Source organism: Typopeltis vanoorti, chromosome 11 (genome assembly GCF_054136105.1).
Source record: "Typopeltis vanoorti isolate ZY-2024b chromosome 11, IOZ_Tvanoo_1.0, whole genome shotgun sequence".
In the NCBI taxonomy this organism is placed as follows: domain Eukaryota; kingdom Metazoa; phylum Arthropoda; class Arachnida; order Uropygi; family Thelyphonidae; genus Typopeltis; species Typopeltis vanoorti.
In genome coordinates, this window is record NC_143559.1 from 16,555,848 (window position 1) to 16,574,124 (window position 18,277).

General features: G+C 35.6%; 1 protein-coding gene across 2 annotated transcripts in view; it reads left to right on the top strand.

The window, feature by feature from the left end:
• Window positions 1–18,277, top strand: part of Polr1C (RNA polymerase I and III subunit C) — a 184,313-nt gene that overhangs the window by 22,961 nt on the left and 143,075 nt on the right. The window contains exon 2 of one of the 2 annotated variants that reach the window (XM_090400401.1): window positions 1,782–1,853. In XM_090400401.1, coding sequence (XP_090256527.1) covers window positions 1,782–1,853 — 72 coding nt within the window. The remainder of the gene's footprint in view (window positions 1–1,781; window positions 1,854–18,277) is intronic. The other variant, XM_090400402.1, reaches the window with a different exon arrangement.

Genomic DNA, 18,277 nt, shown 5'->3' on the forward strand with positions numbered 1-18,277 from the left:
CTGGAAACAGCAAGGTGAAGGGTAGATCATGCCTCAGTAACTTGCTCAAGTTTTATAACATGGTGACGACTGAACTAGATAAGGGTAATGGGTTTACAGTGATACTGCTGGACCTGGCTAAGGCATTTGACAGGATACCACATGGAATTCTAATCCGTAAACTACAACATATGGGAATGGATATAGGGTTGGTGAGATAGATAGGTGGGTGGTTGATGGAGAGATATCAAAGAGTGGTTTACTCAGGAGTGGAGTCCAAAAGATGGCCTGTGACTAGTGGTGTGCCGCAGGGTTCTGTTCTTGGAACACTGCTGTTTAATCCATTCATTAACGATATAGGGAAAGATCTAAGAGGAACAGTTCATTTGCTCGCTGATGTTGCAAAGTTGGGTACCGCAATAGTGAATGCAGAAGATGTCAAAATCTTGCAGGACGACATGGATTGATTGGAGTTCTGGGCTATGGAGAATGGATGTCAATTTAATGTGACAAAATGTAAGGTTATGCATTTTGGGGTGAAAAGATTAGCAGCAGTATTCCACATTGGTGGAACTGTACTCCAGGAGATTGATGAGGCCAGGGACTTGGGAATGTTGGTGGATAGGGAGATGAAGTTTAGGGGGCACATTGCAAAAGTAGCTAAATCAGCTCAACTCACTTGTTTGTTGAAAAATACCTTGACGAGCAGAGACAAGCAAGTTACTGTACCTCTGTACCGAGCCTTGATAAGACCTCATCTCGACTGCTGTGCCCAGATTTGGTCACCTAGATTTCTTCTTGGTGGAGAGGATCCAGAGGCGAGTGAATAAGATGATAGCAGGTCTATGGAATGAACCATATGAGAACAGGTTGAAGATTTGTGGGTTGCAGAAATTAGTTGATAGGCAGAAAAGGGGCGATATGATTGAGACATTCAAATTGCTAAAGGTTTTCTGTAGGGTTAATTAAGAGGATATTTTTGAGATCAGGACTGGTGGTTGGAGAACTAGGGGACACCTATGGAAGCTGGGCAAGAGTGTGGTTAGCAGGGGTGTTAGAGCTGGGTTCTTTACTTTTAGAGTAGTAAATGAGTGGAATAAACTGCCAGAGTCTGTTGTGGGTGCTATGACGGTGAGTGAGTTCAAGGCAAGGTATAATAGATACTGTGAGAATGTCATATAGTTGTGTGGACATGATGTTTAGGGCCTCCCTGGATGAGTCTAAGGATTCCCTTGAGTCGCCCGTAATAATAATAATAAATAATGGATAGGAGAAAATATTAGATTGTGGTTCAGTGACATTATTGAGATAATCAGTAAAATGCAAATAATAGGCATCGGAATGATTGTTCTTCATAAGTAATAATAAGTGTCTCTGGTTCTTTCTCATGCATAATCAGATCAATTTATCTCCTTGTTCCAGTTGATTAATTGAGATGTTATTGGATCAGTTATTTGTTATTATTGGGTAGGTTATAATACATCTACAGATTTGTAATTTATTCTAACCATAATTCACTAAATGTAATGCTTTACATGCAAACTCAAGATACAGACTCGGTCACTGCTTAGAGAACTATACCCATAAAATATGTTACAAATATAATCTTTTTTTCTTGTATTTGAGATGATGTTTTAGATTTCAGCCGAGGTCTTCAGTAATTTAAACTATTATTACCTTCAGTGTCTTTACTTAAGTTTAATATATATATATATATATTTATTATTATTATTTTTGCCTCCTCAGACACCATTGAATGTTATAACTTTATTTTTTAATGAAAGAAGCGATTTCATTTCTAGACAGAAACCATGAATTATCCAGGAACTTACCATGATTATTGTGATAAATGGGATGACAGTCTCTTTAAGCATGTAAGTTCTTGTGATTTATACATAATAATAATTTTTTCTGTAATTTTACTTTAATTATGTAAAAAAAAAAAAAATACTGAAAAACTAAACCATTTTTAGTATATATTTCTTATTAAGAAAACCTAGTCTGATTACTGATGCTGATACATTTTATAACTTGTCTTTAGTAAAATTTTTTTGAATTTTTTATATCTGACCCACATACAAAATGTGGCAAGGCCCATAGCATGCCAGTGCAGTGTTATGTGTGGGCAAGAGGGTAAGAAGAAAAGAGGAATTTGTTCACATTTTTTTCGAACAACTGAAGGTGTAGGGGGACAAAGTGAAGGCAGAGAAATTTGTTCAGTGAGTTTCAAGCTGGACTGTAGATGGATATTGGTAAGTAGCAGCTTTTGTTATGATCTTGGAGGAATGAAAGCACATTCAGCAGAACACTGTCTGTGAAAGTATCTGTAGAACAATTTTTAGGCAGAAACTGAACATCTATGGGAGAGGGACTGAAGTGGATCTGTGAAGATGGGTCATTAATTAACTGGATTGCCCTTTTTTTTTTGGCCAGCACTGAATAATTTTAGAGAGGATTTTGGTGAATCACTCCTCCAATTATGTGAGCAGTATAAGATTTAAGAGTAATATAAGATTTGTGATGAATGTTTTTTTGACCACTAAATATTACATAAGATGACATACAAATTGGATTTAATAGGTCAGAGATTTGATACAAAAACTGTTAGCCTACTAGTTTCGCCACTCTAACTGGTGGCTTCGTCCAGGCAAGATAACTCTACACATAACCATTAGCCAGGCAGGCTGGCCGATTTTGACTCCAGCCAAAATGCTGCGGGTTCGAATCCCACCGTAGGCATGGATGTTTGTGATTGTTTGACTGACCAAATGATAACATACACGTTCCACGTGTTTATATAAAAGTTCCTATGAATTTGATTTTTTTTCATCCTTCCGTTATGCATTAATTTGAAACTTTAGCTCATTTTTGTTTGTTAAGCTGTTATGTGTAGAGTTATCTTTCCCAGATGAAGCCACCAGTTAGAGTGGCGAAACTAGTAGGCTAACAGTTTTTGTATCAAATCTCCGACCTATTAAATCCAATTTGTATGTCATCTTATATAATATAAGATTTGTATAAATCACCTGTAAAGATGTGAAATAATATCTTAAGCTAAAAAAACACATAGATTTTGGTGGTTGCAGAAGCTGTGGTTGAGTGTACCAGGAAAGGTTGCAAATGTAGGTCAGTCCAAGAATGGAAGTCTGATTGTGTTTGGATATCAAGTTATTACTGAAAGGTAGGGGAAAGGATGCAAGCTCTTTCTTCTGAGAGATCAGAGAAGACTGGGTTTTGCAGGCATTAACCTGGACTCATTGAGATATTGAGCCAACCTAGTTGGCTGAATAGTTAGCATATTCGCTCTCCAGCATATTCACTCTCCAAAAGGCTGCGGGTTCGAATCCCAATGTGGGCATGGATGTTTGTGATTGTCTGTGGAAATAATAGTGGTGGTGGGCAGTAGATGGCGTTGGTGGATTGAGTGGTGGAGACAGTCGTAGAATAGATGCCCTTCCTTGATGAGTTCTTGGACTCCCTGGAGGTGTCACATAATAATAATATATCTAGGAGATCGGAGTTCAGGATGTTGATCATGGTAGATCTTGAGGGTTCTAGTAATTGGGCACTACAAGGTTTGTTGGATGAAAAAAGGAAGAATACAGTGTACTGTCATCTGCAAAGCTGTGGATAGTATTTCAAGTCTGTTAAAGTGGTCACTCACTGAGTCATGGTGGGGAAATCTGAGGAGAGGAAAACCATCCACCATGACTGGCAGAGGGCAGAAGACAGACCAGAGTGGCAGTTTGCTAAGTGTGCCCATGTGCCAAACCTGATCAAATACTTTGAAATGTCAAGAGCCACCACATGAGTTTCTCTGAATTTTTCCGTGGCTTGAATCCAGAGGTGGGTGATGAAAGCTAGAGGATTGACTGTAGATTGAGAGTGGCAGAATCCATATTGCTAGTCACTGATCAGTTATTAGGTGTTCAGAGGATGCAAAAGTTGGCTGTTGATGACACCTTCTCCATAGTTTTAGAGAGAACAGAAGTGAGAGCAATCAGATTGTAGTTTTGGCTGAGTTTTATCACTTTTCTTTTGAATGAATTGGATGTGGGCCTGTTTCTGGGCTGTTGGATAAATGCCAGTTGAATAGGATAGATTCAAGAGATGGTATAGGAACGGTGTTAGTTCTGGAACATAAGTTTTAACACAACAGGTGAAATACCATCAAGAATGGATGTCTTCTTTGTGTTCAGGTTATTAAGGATTCTTTGGATTTATTTCTAGTGGTAGACTATTGGTGACATGGAGTGACTTGGTGAAGTGTGTGTTGTGGGGAGGGGATTTCCCTGGTCATCAGTGCTGGAATTGAAAGAGAAGAGTGGTGCCAATAAATTGGTGAGATGGCTATGGTACCATCTGGATGTGGGAGGACAAAAATTGCACCCAAAAATGGCCTTGGCAAGAGATTGGAGGGTTGAGTTGCTATTTGAAAGATGTGTTTGCAGAGTCTGGTCCTTTCATAATCTGATTTGGAATTGCTGATGGTTCTTTTACAGCTGTTGCAATATAGGCAGAGTGAGTAACTGGAGTTTTAGTCTCGAGCTACTTGTGCTATGCTGAGTTTTTTTCCTGTACTGCATTGGTACACTTTTTTGAGAACCAAGACTTGGATGGTGTCATGTTTGAGGTTTAATGGAGTATTGACAGGACTAGTAAAGATTAAAAATTAATTTTAATGCTTTCAGTATTTCATCTCAGTCACTGAGACATCTTCAGGGGGTACAAATAACACTTATAACACAGACAAAGGCAACACAATACTTAATGAAACATGTGGGTGACTCTAAAGTCGTCCTATCTAGGTGTTGCACTTTCTATGGATGTTTGTAGGCAGCCTAGATTGTAAACTGGGACTTCTGACAATTATTGTTTTCCCAAATTTTGTGAAGTTTTATGCATCTATATATGTTTAAATTAGGTTGATTTCTGAGTGCTGCTGCTGCAGATTCTAAAACAGTCTTTCCTTTTTAAATTTACTGTGGTGGAGCATGTGGTTTCTTCCAGAAGATCCTGTGAGTTGTATCCAATACATAGCCTGCAAGTCCAGATCGGCCATAGTCATGATTGCAGATGTATGATTTGTATTCATCTAAATAAATAGTGGCTGATCTACCTGTCTTTTTCAAAGTAAGCCAAATTGCACGAATAGGGTACTTTATATGTGGTGGTGGAGATGGAGAGTTGTAGAGTAGGTGCTCAACCTCGATGAGTCATTGAACTCCTTGCAGGTGTCACATAAAAATAATATACTCCAGACACTGAGAGAGGAGGGAGCTGATCTTTGATAGAACAGATAAGGGAAGCAAGTTTCCAGTGGGACTTAAAAGCTGTGTAAAGGTTATACTTTTTTTTAAAAGACTTGGCTATTTTTTCTGATGTGCCATGGATGTAGGGCATGGTGATATAATTTTTGAAATCCTTCTGCAGTGATGGGGGAGAGGGAACTGGTTATTTTTTTAATTCTGTAATCACTGCAGCCATTGAAAAGGAAGGTGTTGTGTATATGGTTGAATTCAGTTGAAGGACTGGAAAAAAGGGGTTCCCCTGGAACAGGCAGATACATTCACATGGAACAATTGAACATGACATTGAAGAACTTTGTTGCAATATCATTCACCAGTCATACCCCCATTTTCCAGCACTTGTAGCTTGGTGTGTCCATTAAGCATAATGCCTCCCCACACCATGACCCCAGCACCACTATATATCTATCCCTTTCACGAACATTCTCACAATGGAAGTAGTACCACTTTGATGACAGATCAAGCGTTGTCTAGAATCGGAGGAAATATTAAAATGACTCGCCTGTAAAGAGTACGTTAGTTCATTAGTGTCTTGTCCAATTTTTATGGATAATGCCACTGAAAATGTGCTCTATGATGAGCTGTGGATAAAGGGATGCAGACTACAGGCTTTCGGGTGTATAGACCTACTTGTCGCAGACATCTTGCCACAGTATCTGCATACCTGTGTTAAGTGTTTGAAGGGAGCTGACTTGCCATGGTGCGTCGATGATGTTTTACTGTTACAGTTAAAAATCTGCCTTCATTCTCTGTAGTAGAGCAAGGGCACCTCTTCACAAACATCTAGAACACATTCTGTTGGTTTGAAATATTGCCCAGAGCCTGGATAGAAAGCTATGTGAGATTCCATACTCTGGCAATATCAGAAATTCTGCAACTTTCAAGCTTTCCAATAATTCTTCATCGTCATCATCGATTTCCTGATATGTACTTCCAAGGGTTGTTCAGGTTACTATGACAGCACTACAATTAAGTTTATATTATTATTAATCTCTTATCCACAATTTTCTTCCAAATTGGTCTATTGCTTATAAACACTCCTATATTGTCATATCTAACATTTCATTCTTCTAAGGCAGTTCTAACAATCTATTCACCTAGACCTTGGTCTTCCTCTGGGTCTCTTTCCTGCTATCTTGGCAGCAAACACCTGTTTTATTATTATTATTATTTGACACCTCCAGGGAGTCTAAAGACTCATCGAGGGAGGGCACCTGCTCTACAACTCTGTTTCCACCACTCAATTCACCAACTGACCGCAACTACACCACCGCCATCTACTGCCGACCACCACCACTAGTATTTCTACAGACAATCGCAAACATCCATGCCCACGGCGGGATTCGAACCCACAGCCTTTTGGCTTGAGAGCGGATACACTAACCACTCGGCCAGCCAGGCTGGCATTCTATTTAAGTAGCCAAAACCACATTAGATTAGGTTTGCTGACACATTCTTGAATGCTAATTGTCAACTTCCTTTCTAATATCTTCATTTTTAACATGATTCTGCCATTGATGCCATCGGTTCACTCCACTAAGTTTTCTCAGAATCCTTATATCTGTGGTCTCTAGTATCTGATCAAGCATTTTATTTGTAACCTAACTCTCAGATCCATAACTTAAAACTGGTTTAAACGCAGTCTTGCATACTGCTAGTTTGGCATTTTAGCTAATTTCTCTCTTAATACATATAAATTTATTCAGCTGGCTGACCACTATACAAGTTTTCTTATTCTGTTTTATATTTCCAGATTTAATCTGCCTTCTTCACTAAAAACTGTGCCTAAATAGCTGAAATATTTTACTTGCTCTGTAGGATCACTATTTAGAATGCAGCTGAAGTTTTCTATGCTCCTACCTATTTTCATAGTTTTGGTCTTTTTGTTGCCAATTTTCATGTCACATCTGTTACAGCTGTTATTCGATTTAGTTAGAGAATCCTGGAGACTTGCACTGTGTTTAGGAGTACAACATCATCTGCTTAAAACAAAGTAAGAGCAGAGATAATGTGCATCTTAGTCTTATCCCTGATTTTACATCAAACCATCTTCCTGTATTTCCTTCAATTTTGACTGACAACTTAAATATAGACTATGGATTGCTCAGTATAATGTTCCATTCATCCCGTAATTGTAGTGTTTTGAAAAGCTTTTCTCTGGGCACCTTGTCGTATGCTTTTTCCTGATATACAAAACTAAAGTACAGATCTTTGTCATATTCCCCCGATTTCTCAACTATTTGTCTTAAAGTGAAAATCTGATCTTGACAACCTCTATTTGGCCTTAACCCTGCTTGTTCTTTTCCAAGTTTCGCTTCTGCAATTTTTCTCAACCTCTTTTAAAGTATGCTTGCATAAATTTCTGGAACACTCAGTAGAGAAATTCCTCTGTAATTTTCACATTCAGCTTTATTCCCTTTTTCATTGATTGGTACTATGAGAGCCCTACTCCAGTCATTAGGAATTTGACCTTCTGTCCAGACCCTCTGAATTAAATTATGCAGTGTGTAGCCACTGCAAAACTTTTATACCTCCATACTTATGCATTTCTGGTCGAATATCATCTACTCCGGCTGCCTTTCCACATTTCAAGTTTTTGAAGGCTTTTTCTACCTCAAATATTGACATGTACTCCTCTTTGCATTCCTCTTGAAAATTTTGTAGTATGGTTATGTCACTGCTGAGTTTATTTATTAGCAGTGATGAGCTATAAGGAGCTCACATGAGCCTCTTGTTCTTCTTGTTTACTTTTTAATTTTTTCAAAAATAAAACACAATTTTTTGAAATATATTAAGCAACAAACTCATATGGTAACCTAACATTAATCTATTCGGCAGTGTATAAATTATTTGGAATTATTGTTTCAACTCCTCTATAATGAATGTGCCCAAGTTTGCAAATAAAATAAGTGCATGCACTATCTTTACCCTTCTCCCTTCTGGTAGCCAATTGTATGGTAAAACCAGTAGCCAATCAAATGTTTGTAAAACTGTCATCAGCGGGTTGTTCCACTGGACATTAGTTCTATGTTCATCAGTTCACTTACACTGATGTATAACAATTGTTTATGTTTAAAATTTAAAAATAATAATAAATTTAAAAACTGTATATTCAGCAAATTTTATTTTTATAATTGTAAAAGTATTTTTACCTGTGAAACATGAAAAGATAGTTAAATTTATTAATATTTTTTTGGAAAGAAAAAATAATGAAAAGTGATTCTGCTGATTCTACTGCAGTTGAAAATGAAGTTGAAGATAATACACACATTGATTCAATGAACATGCAACAAGTTGGAGGAGAAAAAGAAAATCATTTACCTGATTGCTGGAACAAAAAACAAGCATCGTATTTCAAAACGCAGTATAAGTGTTTAGAAGTTAAAAATGGTAAATTAGGATGTCATGTTTGCTCAAAATATAAAAACTTAGGTGTTGAAGGAGAAAAAAGTTGTCACCTATAAAGGAGTAGGTAGAAATGAAAATAGAACTGAATGGAAACATTACAGACTCCAGAACCACATCTTTGCGTAAAAAGTTATCCAAACATAATGAATCTTTTGCTCATAATAAAATCATAAAAATAAATGAAGAATGTAGCAAATCTATATTACCAAATTATTGACAAACTAAATGAAGAAGAAATTTTGATAACTTCAAAAATGTTTAATTCTGTTTATAGTTTGGTGATAAGAAACTGACCAATGTCCGATTTACCAGATTTAATCGAGTCAAATTAAAAATGGTATTGATCTAGGATTATCATTGCATTCTAGATTTTCAGGAATTAGAATAGTTGAACATATTTCTAAACAAATAAAATTAGAAATATTCTCCAAAATAATACAAAAAAATTGCAAAATTTCTATAATAGCAGACGAATTGACAACATTATCTAAAATAAGTGTTTTAGTTATTCACATACAAGTTGAGCTCTATGATTTTTGTAGATCTTGTAGAACTAGAAAATACCACCATGGAATGTATACATGCTACTATAATTGCTATTTTAAATTCATATGGATTTTCTAATAACTATTTAAAAAATCATCTCATTGCATTTTGTTCTGATGGAGCTAGTGTAATGTTAGAAAACAAATCAGGTGTTGCAATCAAACTTCTACAAAAATTTCCCAACATTGTAATTTGGCATTGCGTAGCTCATCGTTTACAATTAGCATTAGATGATTCGATGAAAAACATTTAAAAAATAAATCATTTTGAAATATTTATGGATAAATTATATGCTTTTCATCATCACTCACCAAAAAATCCACGAGAATTGAATACGATTGCAAAAGACCTTGGTATCGAAATTTTAAAGATCAACCGTGTGTTTGGACCACAATGGACAGCTTGCAGTTTATGAATGGCTCTTGCTGTGTGGAGAAATTACCCTGCTTTATGCAAGCTTTGCATCAAATGATAAATAAATATAAGGGCTTTTTAAACTGACTTCTCAATTTGGAGTTTTTAAAAGATCTAGCATTGATGATTGATATCGTACAGGAATTATCATATCTGTCAGAAGCTCTACAGAGTTGCACTATAAGTATTATAAGGGCTAACTCCTTAATCATGCAAACAATTAATGATTTTAAAAATTCTGTTGGTCCTTATGAATTTAAAATTGATACCATGTTAAAATCAAAAGAATTTGAAGGAATAGCAATTGAAAGCAAAATCAGATTTCACAAACTACCGTGATAAACATTATTAAACTCTCTTATAATGTCTTTAAAGGATAGATTAATGCAGCAAAGTAATTTTAAACTTAAAAATGAAAATTATGAGGATTTGGAATATGAAGAATGGAAAAACATTTTAAATGTATGTTATCCTGAAACATCGAATATGGAAGAAGTTACGTGTCCATGGTTAGAAGGAGAAAAGAGAATAAGATCTTTAAATTTTATTTTGAAATATGAAATTAAAAGTAATGATTTTAGAGATTTAATGGAAATGGCTTTGACTGGAAAGTTACAAAACGAAATTCCCAGCACGGTAAAAAAAAGCCAAAGGGATTATGGCAACAATTGCAGTTTGTAGTGCTGAAGACGAACGAGCGTTTAGTGTGATGGCACCGGTTAGTTATTATTTAGTGGTTTGTTGGCTGTGTTGGGAAGTAGGCTGATATTTGATAGGTCTGATATCCACGACAGCTGTAGGTTGAGAAAAACACACACACACAGAGAAAGAGACGAAGAGATCTTCTCTCACTATAAAACATATTTCAGATTTAATGACAATATGTATAAATGGGAAACCCTTGGATGAATTTAATCTGAATCCCTATGTCAAATCTTTTCTAGAAAATTATCGCTTGGCTATAGATCCTCCTAGAAGAACACAAGACGTGAAGGAGGAAGGAAATAAGGTGTGGCAGCTGTTGTCATAAGTATTTCCTTAAAAGTAATTGTTTGTAAATGTTAACCTGTAAAGGAGCGAGTTATTTTTTTTCATGTAAAATTGTCTGATCGTCTCGAAAGTGATTTTATTAAATAAAATATTATAGTTACTGTTACTACCATTTTACAAATAAGAATTCATTTTGGTAATCACATATAAATAAATGGGACTATAAAATAATGTCCCTTGATTGGTATTGTTGATTATCACTTGAAGTATAAAAACAAAAGAGAAATATCATGTATTTCAGTATTATTGTGTTTAGATAATATTTATTTATTATTTATAGATTGTTTGTCATACAAACTTCTATTGCAAACAAAACAAATTTATTTTGTTTATAATGCGGACTGTTGCATATATGCAATAGTCCGCATTTTTATGCGATTATAAAAGATTTTATTCTTATTATATTTTGATAGTTAAAAAATGTTTTTCTTATGTAAGATAAATTAACACAGATGATTATGTGCAAATATTTCATGTTTAGATCATGAAATATTTGTTTAAAAATGATAGCTTTTACAGGTTGATTGTCCTCTCATACTTTTTTGATTAGCATTTGCAAAAGCTGTATTACCCAAAAATAAGGAAAATGTGCCATTATGTCCCATAATGGATGGCATTGATTCCCCCACATACAAACTAGCTAAACATTTGGCCAAAGCACACTATACTGGCAACACACCTTCACACATAAGAAACTCAGCCCACTTCAAAACCAGCATAGAAAACCTTGCACTCCAACACACTGATGTAATGGTCAGTTTTGATGTCTCCTCCTTATTCACAAATGTCCCACTCAAAGAATCCTTAGAGCTAATCCAAGCTAAATTTCCTCCCGATATCACAGCCCTATTTCAGTTCACAATGAACTCAGGCTATTTTGTTTGGCAAGGAAAATTCTACAAACAAATAGAGGAGACAGCCATGGGTTCTCCACTCCCCTACCCTTGGCCAACTTTTATATGAAGACTTTTGAAGAGAAAGCCTTAAACTCTGCCCCATAAAAACCAACCATATGGCTTCGCTATGTTGAGGCCAACTTTTATATGGAGACTTTTGAAGAGAAAGCCTTAAACTCTGCCCCACAAAAACCAACCATATGGCTTTGCTATGTTGATGATGTGTTCGCTGTTTGGCCACATGGCTTCGATGCACTCCTCTCCTTCCTAACACACTTAAACAACCAACACCCCCAGAATCAAATTCACCCTGGAAGAAGAAAAAAACAACTGCCTTCCTTTCTTAGACACACTAGTCACCCGCCAGCCTGATGTAATCCCTTGGTTTTCTCAGTCTATAGAAAACCCACCCATACAGGCAGATACATTCACCAACAATCCCACCACCGCCCCTCACAACAATATGGAGTCATTAAGACACTAAACAACAGGGCTAAACTTCTCTGTTCAAATGACGATGCCCTAACCACATAACTAAACCACATTCTCAACACTTTCTCAGCCAATGGCTACCCACCCAAAAAAAATATTGAAACCAATAAACCACAACCCTCCCTCCCCCCTCACAACAAGGATTACTCTAAATCCATCACCATACCCTATATCCGAGCACCTCGGAAAAAATTACAAAAATCCTAAAGAGACATGACTTAACTTCTTGTTACAGACCATATAAAAAATTGGCATCCCTTATCTGCTCTACTAAAGACCTCACACTCCCCCCCCCCCCTAGACCTACCTGGTGTATACCAGGTCCCTTGCAGCTGTAAGCTGTCCTACTTTGGCCAAACAGGCAGGACAGCTAATATCAGAATTTTTTAAGAACACAAGGACTGCATCCTGTTTCGCCAATACAGCCACTCTGGTCTTGCAGACCATGCGCTGGATGCTCTCCATAGAATACGGTGGAAGAAAGCCACGATGATACACCGTAGTAAATTCAATTACGAAAGGCTTTTCATGGAATCAGCCTCGGCACTAAGAAACAATCCTAACCTCAACAAATTTGGTTGCATGAGACTGCCCCAAATTTGGGAAACCTACATCAGAAGACCTTCAGCACAGTCGCCGAAGAATACCAACATTGCCTGCTATGGGGCACCATCAGGACTTTTAGGAGAAAGAATAGCTTCCTGCATCGTCCTCATTTACTGTTTGTTGTGCTTGCGTGCACGTGTCTTGTTTTTAAGTTCCTGTGAAAATGGCAACGTGAAATATTGGAAGTGTATTAAAATTTATTTTAATGTATATTCTAGTATACGTTGTAATTTCCTTAAGCTATTTAGTAAAAAAAAAAACAAGCTATATTAATACAAGTTTTTGTGTGAAATACGGCTTTTTTTTGCTCAATGATGAGAGCCCTTTGTTAATGTTTCCATAGCTCATCACTGTTTATCAGTCTTTCAAAGTAATTACTCCTGACATCTAGCATATTCGTATCTTCAGTTTTCATGTCTCCTTTATCATCTTTGATTTCTTTTACAGTACTCTTTTCTCCATTTCTAAATTTCTTAAATTTCTTCGATGGCATTGGTGTAGATTAGAGTTTCTCAAACTGTGTTTTGCAGAAGGTGAATAGGTGTTCTGAGAGGAAGTTCTGGAATTTGTCATTTTATTTTTCTAAGCATTTTTCATGAATAAATATTTTATAGTAGAAATATTCTGAGGAGAATAATATTTGTGAATATGTCGAAAAACTCAGACCCAGAATGCCTAATAACATCTGTGTATCGTTAGTTTTCACACATCGAAACCTTTCAACATATGGGAAATGGAATACCGCTGTTTATGACAGGTCATAAAAATTGCCTGCAAGGGATTATAACAATGGGTGGCATATCCGCTGTTCTCAAAACTGAAGGAAATGACATTTGTGTAGCAAATGTCAGTGACCAAGTGGCATATTTTTAAACATGGAAATATTCATGAATTATCGTTAATTTTCACACATCGATATCTTTCAACAATCAGGAAAGAAAATGCCGCTCTTTATGACCGATAATAAAAATTGCCTGCAAGCCAATTACAACAATGGGCGGCTTGTTCTCAAAACTGAACGAAATAACATCTGTGTTGCAAATGTCAGTGACCGATCAGCAAGGAAGTATAAAGAAAAATTTTCCACTTAGAGGAATTTCCTCTGTATGTAAACATTTATCTCAAATATATAAAAGACTGAACCTGTTAAATTTTCTTTTTGTTAACAGTTATGTTTAGTTTCTTATTTATTGGTTCTTTTGATATAATCATGCACTTTGTTTTCTTTAGGTTAATAATTAGTCCCCTATCTAAACTTCTTTGTAAATTTCTGTGACTAAGTTTTGAAGATTATCTTCAGATTCAGCTATAAGGACTGTGTCATCTGCAAACCTGAAGTTGTTGAAGTTCCTACCTCCGAGTTTTACACCCTTCAGTTCTGAAATATTTTTAAAAACTTGCTCACTATATATATTGTACAGTAAGGGTGATAAGACACATCCTTGCCTTACTCCTTTTTTGATTTCAAAGTTGCCAGGATATGTATTTTTATATCTTATTGAGGCCATTTGATTCCAGTATATATTTGTAATTATATGTAGATCTTTTCCTTTTAACATATTATTCTGTAGGATATATATTAATTTCTTGTGATCTATTGAATTTGGTGTAATCAATAAAACAGAGATATATGCTTTTCTGGTTGTCAAGGCTTCTTTCACATAATGTTTTCAAATTGAAGATCCCTTCTCTTGTACCTTTTTATCTTTTTGAAAATCTGATTGAGTATTTTCTATTTCTACTGATAAAGTGCCTTTTATTCTTTCTAGGATAATTCTCATTAGTAATTTTGTAACATGGCTTGTTAAACTTATTAGTCTATATTCTGAACATTCAAAAGTTCTTGGAATTTTGGGAATAGTGACAAAGATGGATTTCCGTAGATCATCAGGGATGTATCCTGTATCATAGATATTATTGAAAATAACTCTTAGGTCATTAAGTGTGTTTTCATTTACTTTCTTTAACAATTCAATAGGGATCTGATCAGGGCCTGGTGTTTTACGTGTTTTCATTTGACTTAGAGCGTATTCTATTTCCTTCATATGTAATTGGTTTACCATCCATATTTTGTATATCTGGTGCATCTGTGCAATCAGAGTCAAACAGTTCTTTTCCATATTCTTTCCATCTTTTTATGATATCTTGTGTCTCTAGTAGCATTTTTCCATTTTGATCTTTTATACAAGGATTATGGTTGAAATATTTCTTTTTATTTGTCAGAGCTTGGATTGACTTATGCATTTCTTTACTATTGTGTTTCTTGTCCAATTCCTTTTCTTTACATTTTTCATTTAGCCCCTTGTCTTTAGCCTTCCTGCATTCGTTTTTTATAATTTTACTGAGTATTCTATACTGTTGTGTACTTTTATTTTTTCGTCTTTTATTCATAAATTCTAGTATTGATTCAGTCATCCAGGGTTTTTTCTTATTGTATTTAATTTTTGGAATAACTTCGTTAGCTCTCTTATATATTGCACTTCTAAAATTTGACCACCTGTTTTCAATTTCCTCAGTGTTACAAAGTATAGTGTCTTCTGTTTTATATCCTACATGATCTAATTTCTAAGTTAAACACCATTATGTTGTCAGGTATATTCAGAGCTCTGAAGTCAAGTCTTTCAGTATGATTGTTTTTTAAAATGTTTTTTAGTTTAATTTTTAAAGTAGACACAACAGGGTTATGGTCTGAACCTTTATCAGCATCTGGGTATGTTTTTATGTTGGTTATATTATTTTTGTATCTATTATTTATCATTATGAAATCTATTTGGTTTCTTATAGAGTTATCTGGGTTTGTCCAAGTATATAGTGTGAGCTTTGGATGTTGAAAGAAAGTCTTCATTATGCGCAAGTTGTTTTGAATGCAGAATTGTATCAGTCTCTCATCTCTTCCATTTCTGTTGCCTAGTCCAAATTTTCCAACAACTGGATTTTCTTCCCCTTCTCCAACCTTTGCATTCAAGTCACCCATTACTATGAGTATCTCATTTGATTTTACTTATTCTATAGATTTTTGTAAGTTATTATAAAAATCTATTTCTTCATCATTGTGAGTCATCGTAGGGGAATAAACCTGGATAATTATGATGTTAAAAGGCTTTGCAGCTAATTTAATAAGTATTATTCTTTTGTTTATGGGCCACAGCCCCATTACACATTTAAAGATGTCTTTCTTAATCATGAACTCCACTCCATATTCATGCTTCTCTCCACCAGAATATACAAATGTAAAGCCATCTTTTCTAGTTTTCCCATGTTAGGCCATCTTGTTTTACTAATTCCCATCACATCAACTTTAAGTCTTTTTATTTCCTGTATAAGGATGTCAAAATTCCCTAGTTTATATAATGTTCCCACATTCCTAGTTCCGATTTTCAAGACTCTGTTTCTTGTTTTCTAACGAGGAGTATCTGATGCTGACCTTCCTTTCGGATTTAAGTTGACATCATCATGGAGTGCACTCGCAGCGCTCATTTTACTCACAGTTTCAGTGTCTTTTTCCCTATTTAACTATTTACAGCTTGGGACGTTGCAGAGGTTCCATCTTCCAAAGCATAGCTTGTAAAATATTTCCGTTTCTCCATGGTCGACTATAGGATAGAGCAGCGTTTCTCAAAATGTGATACGCATACCCCTGGGGGTATGTGAAAGGTCGTTAGAGGGTACATGGCAATTTTCGGCTATGCATAATTAAAGGAGTCATTATATTTTTCAACAAACAGTGCAATTAGAGACAACTGGATAAAACAGCACTAACTAATCAATCGCATCCCCTCTCCAACAGAAACTGCTGTATAGACCAGCACCCCCATCGTTAACGTGTTAAAACTAAGAAATATATAGTGAATGTGTTTCAGATATTATGGAATTTGGTTGAAGGGAATTAGCATTTCAACTCAACTGTTGAAATGCTAATTTGTCTTTGGCTCGTGCGATCTTTTGTTAATACTGCATCAGTCATATGGAGTTTTTCGCTGCTCTACGTATATCTCAAGTCTTGTAAATTACTGGTAATTTTTGCTTGAAATAATGGGAAAGAAGATGACGCTATTTGGGTAGATGACTTTGACGAAGCACACAAAGAAACTGTTCTCGATGCCAAAAGTAGTGATAGCGAGTAGGAGCTTCTTGGCAAGTCGCACCATTTTCAGTTTTTTTCTGAAAACTTTAGTTTCCGAAAATAACCGCACATATCTCGCAACACGATTTTTTAGCTTTAATTTTGGGAAAAAAGTTAGTTATATTCGAATAAATATGGTATTTTTTTTTTTTTTTTTAGCTTTCAAATTCTTACATAATTGGTTAAAGATTGGATTTATAAAACCCCCAAAAGAGAGCAATATAGCAAATACAAGCAGCTGTAAGCAACAATAAAATGTTGATATTGCATCTGGATCAAATGAAATTGATGAGTGTGTCGTCTGACATCTCTAGAGAACCAAAATTTAAAAATAAATCATATTTTTTGTTTACATGAACATATAAATTCAAATAAAATAGATATTTAATTTTAATTAAAATTTTAAATTAATTTATTAATATTTTAAATTATTTTTAAATTAATTAATTTAAATTAATTTATTTTTAATTAATAAATTTATTTTTTTATTAATTAAGGGATACTTGGTAATAATGAAAATTTAAGAAGGGGTACGTGGATATCTGAAGTTTGAGAAACACTGCGATAGAGGATAGTAATGTGCTGAGGTCCGATCTCTTCCACGTCTGCAATAGCCAGCTAACTTGGCTCACTCTGTCAGTCATTGATCTGTATTCAGAATCTTCTGCCTGCCAGTTGTTTGACCTTGCCGTCGATATATGAATTCCTGCGCTAATAATGAAACAGCAGATGTCATTGCAATCCTAACATCTCCCACGCTGGCCACATAATGTCTTGGGAGATGCACTTTATAGCTTTTTGCCAGCTCTTTTGCTTAGTGTCAACTTTGTCATGGCTCATTACAACCCCAAGTTTCTCAGGGGGTCCACGTGGAGGTATGATACTAAGACTTCCTGGGTATGGCCCTCCGGACTTCACCGAAATATTGGCAGTTCCATCAGGAGTTTTGACCGTGTTGTAGGTTGCCAGCCCACCACGGAAATCCATCCCAGGCTCAGCATGCTACAAGCATGACTGATGGCTAGTCAGCGAAGATCCTGGTAGGAGAATACAGCTAATCCCTTTAATTAATTAATAATTAATTATATTTTAATAATTAATAATAAAAATCTACTAAATTACCAATTAATTATTAATTAATACATTACAAAATAACCACGGTGTTCCGTGAAATTTTCAGGATTTGTGAAGTGTTCCGTCGTAGAAAAAAGTTTGAGAAACCCTGGTGTAGATGATGCTGTTCTCTGTAGTTGGTGGATTGAGCAGCAGAGACAGAGAGTTGTAGAGTAGGTGCTCTCCCTCAATGAGTCTTTGGACTCCTTGGAGATGTTGTGTAATAATAATAAAAACCAGTAATAGCAATATATGCAGCAAAAGAAGGAATAATGGATGTATGTGAACCATTTTACAGTGATTTAGAAAAGTTGGAGTCACTAATAAAAAATTCTTAGTTG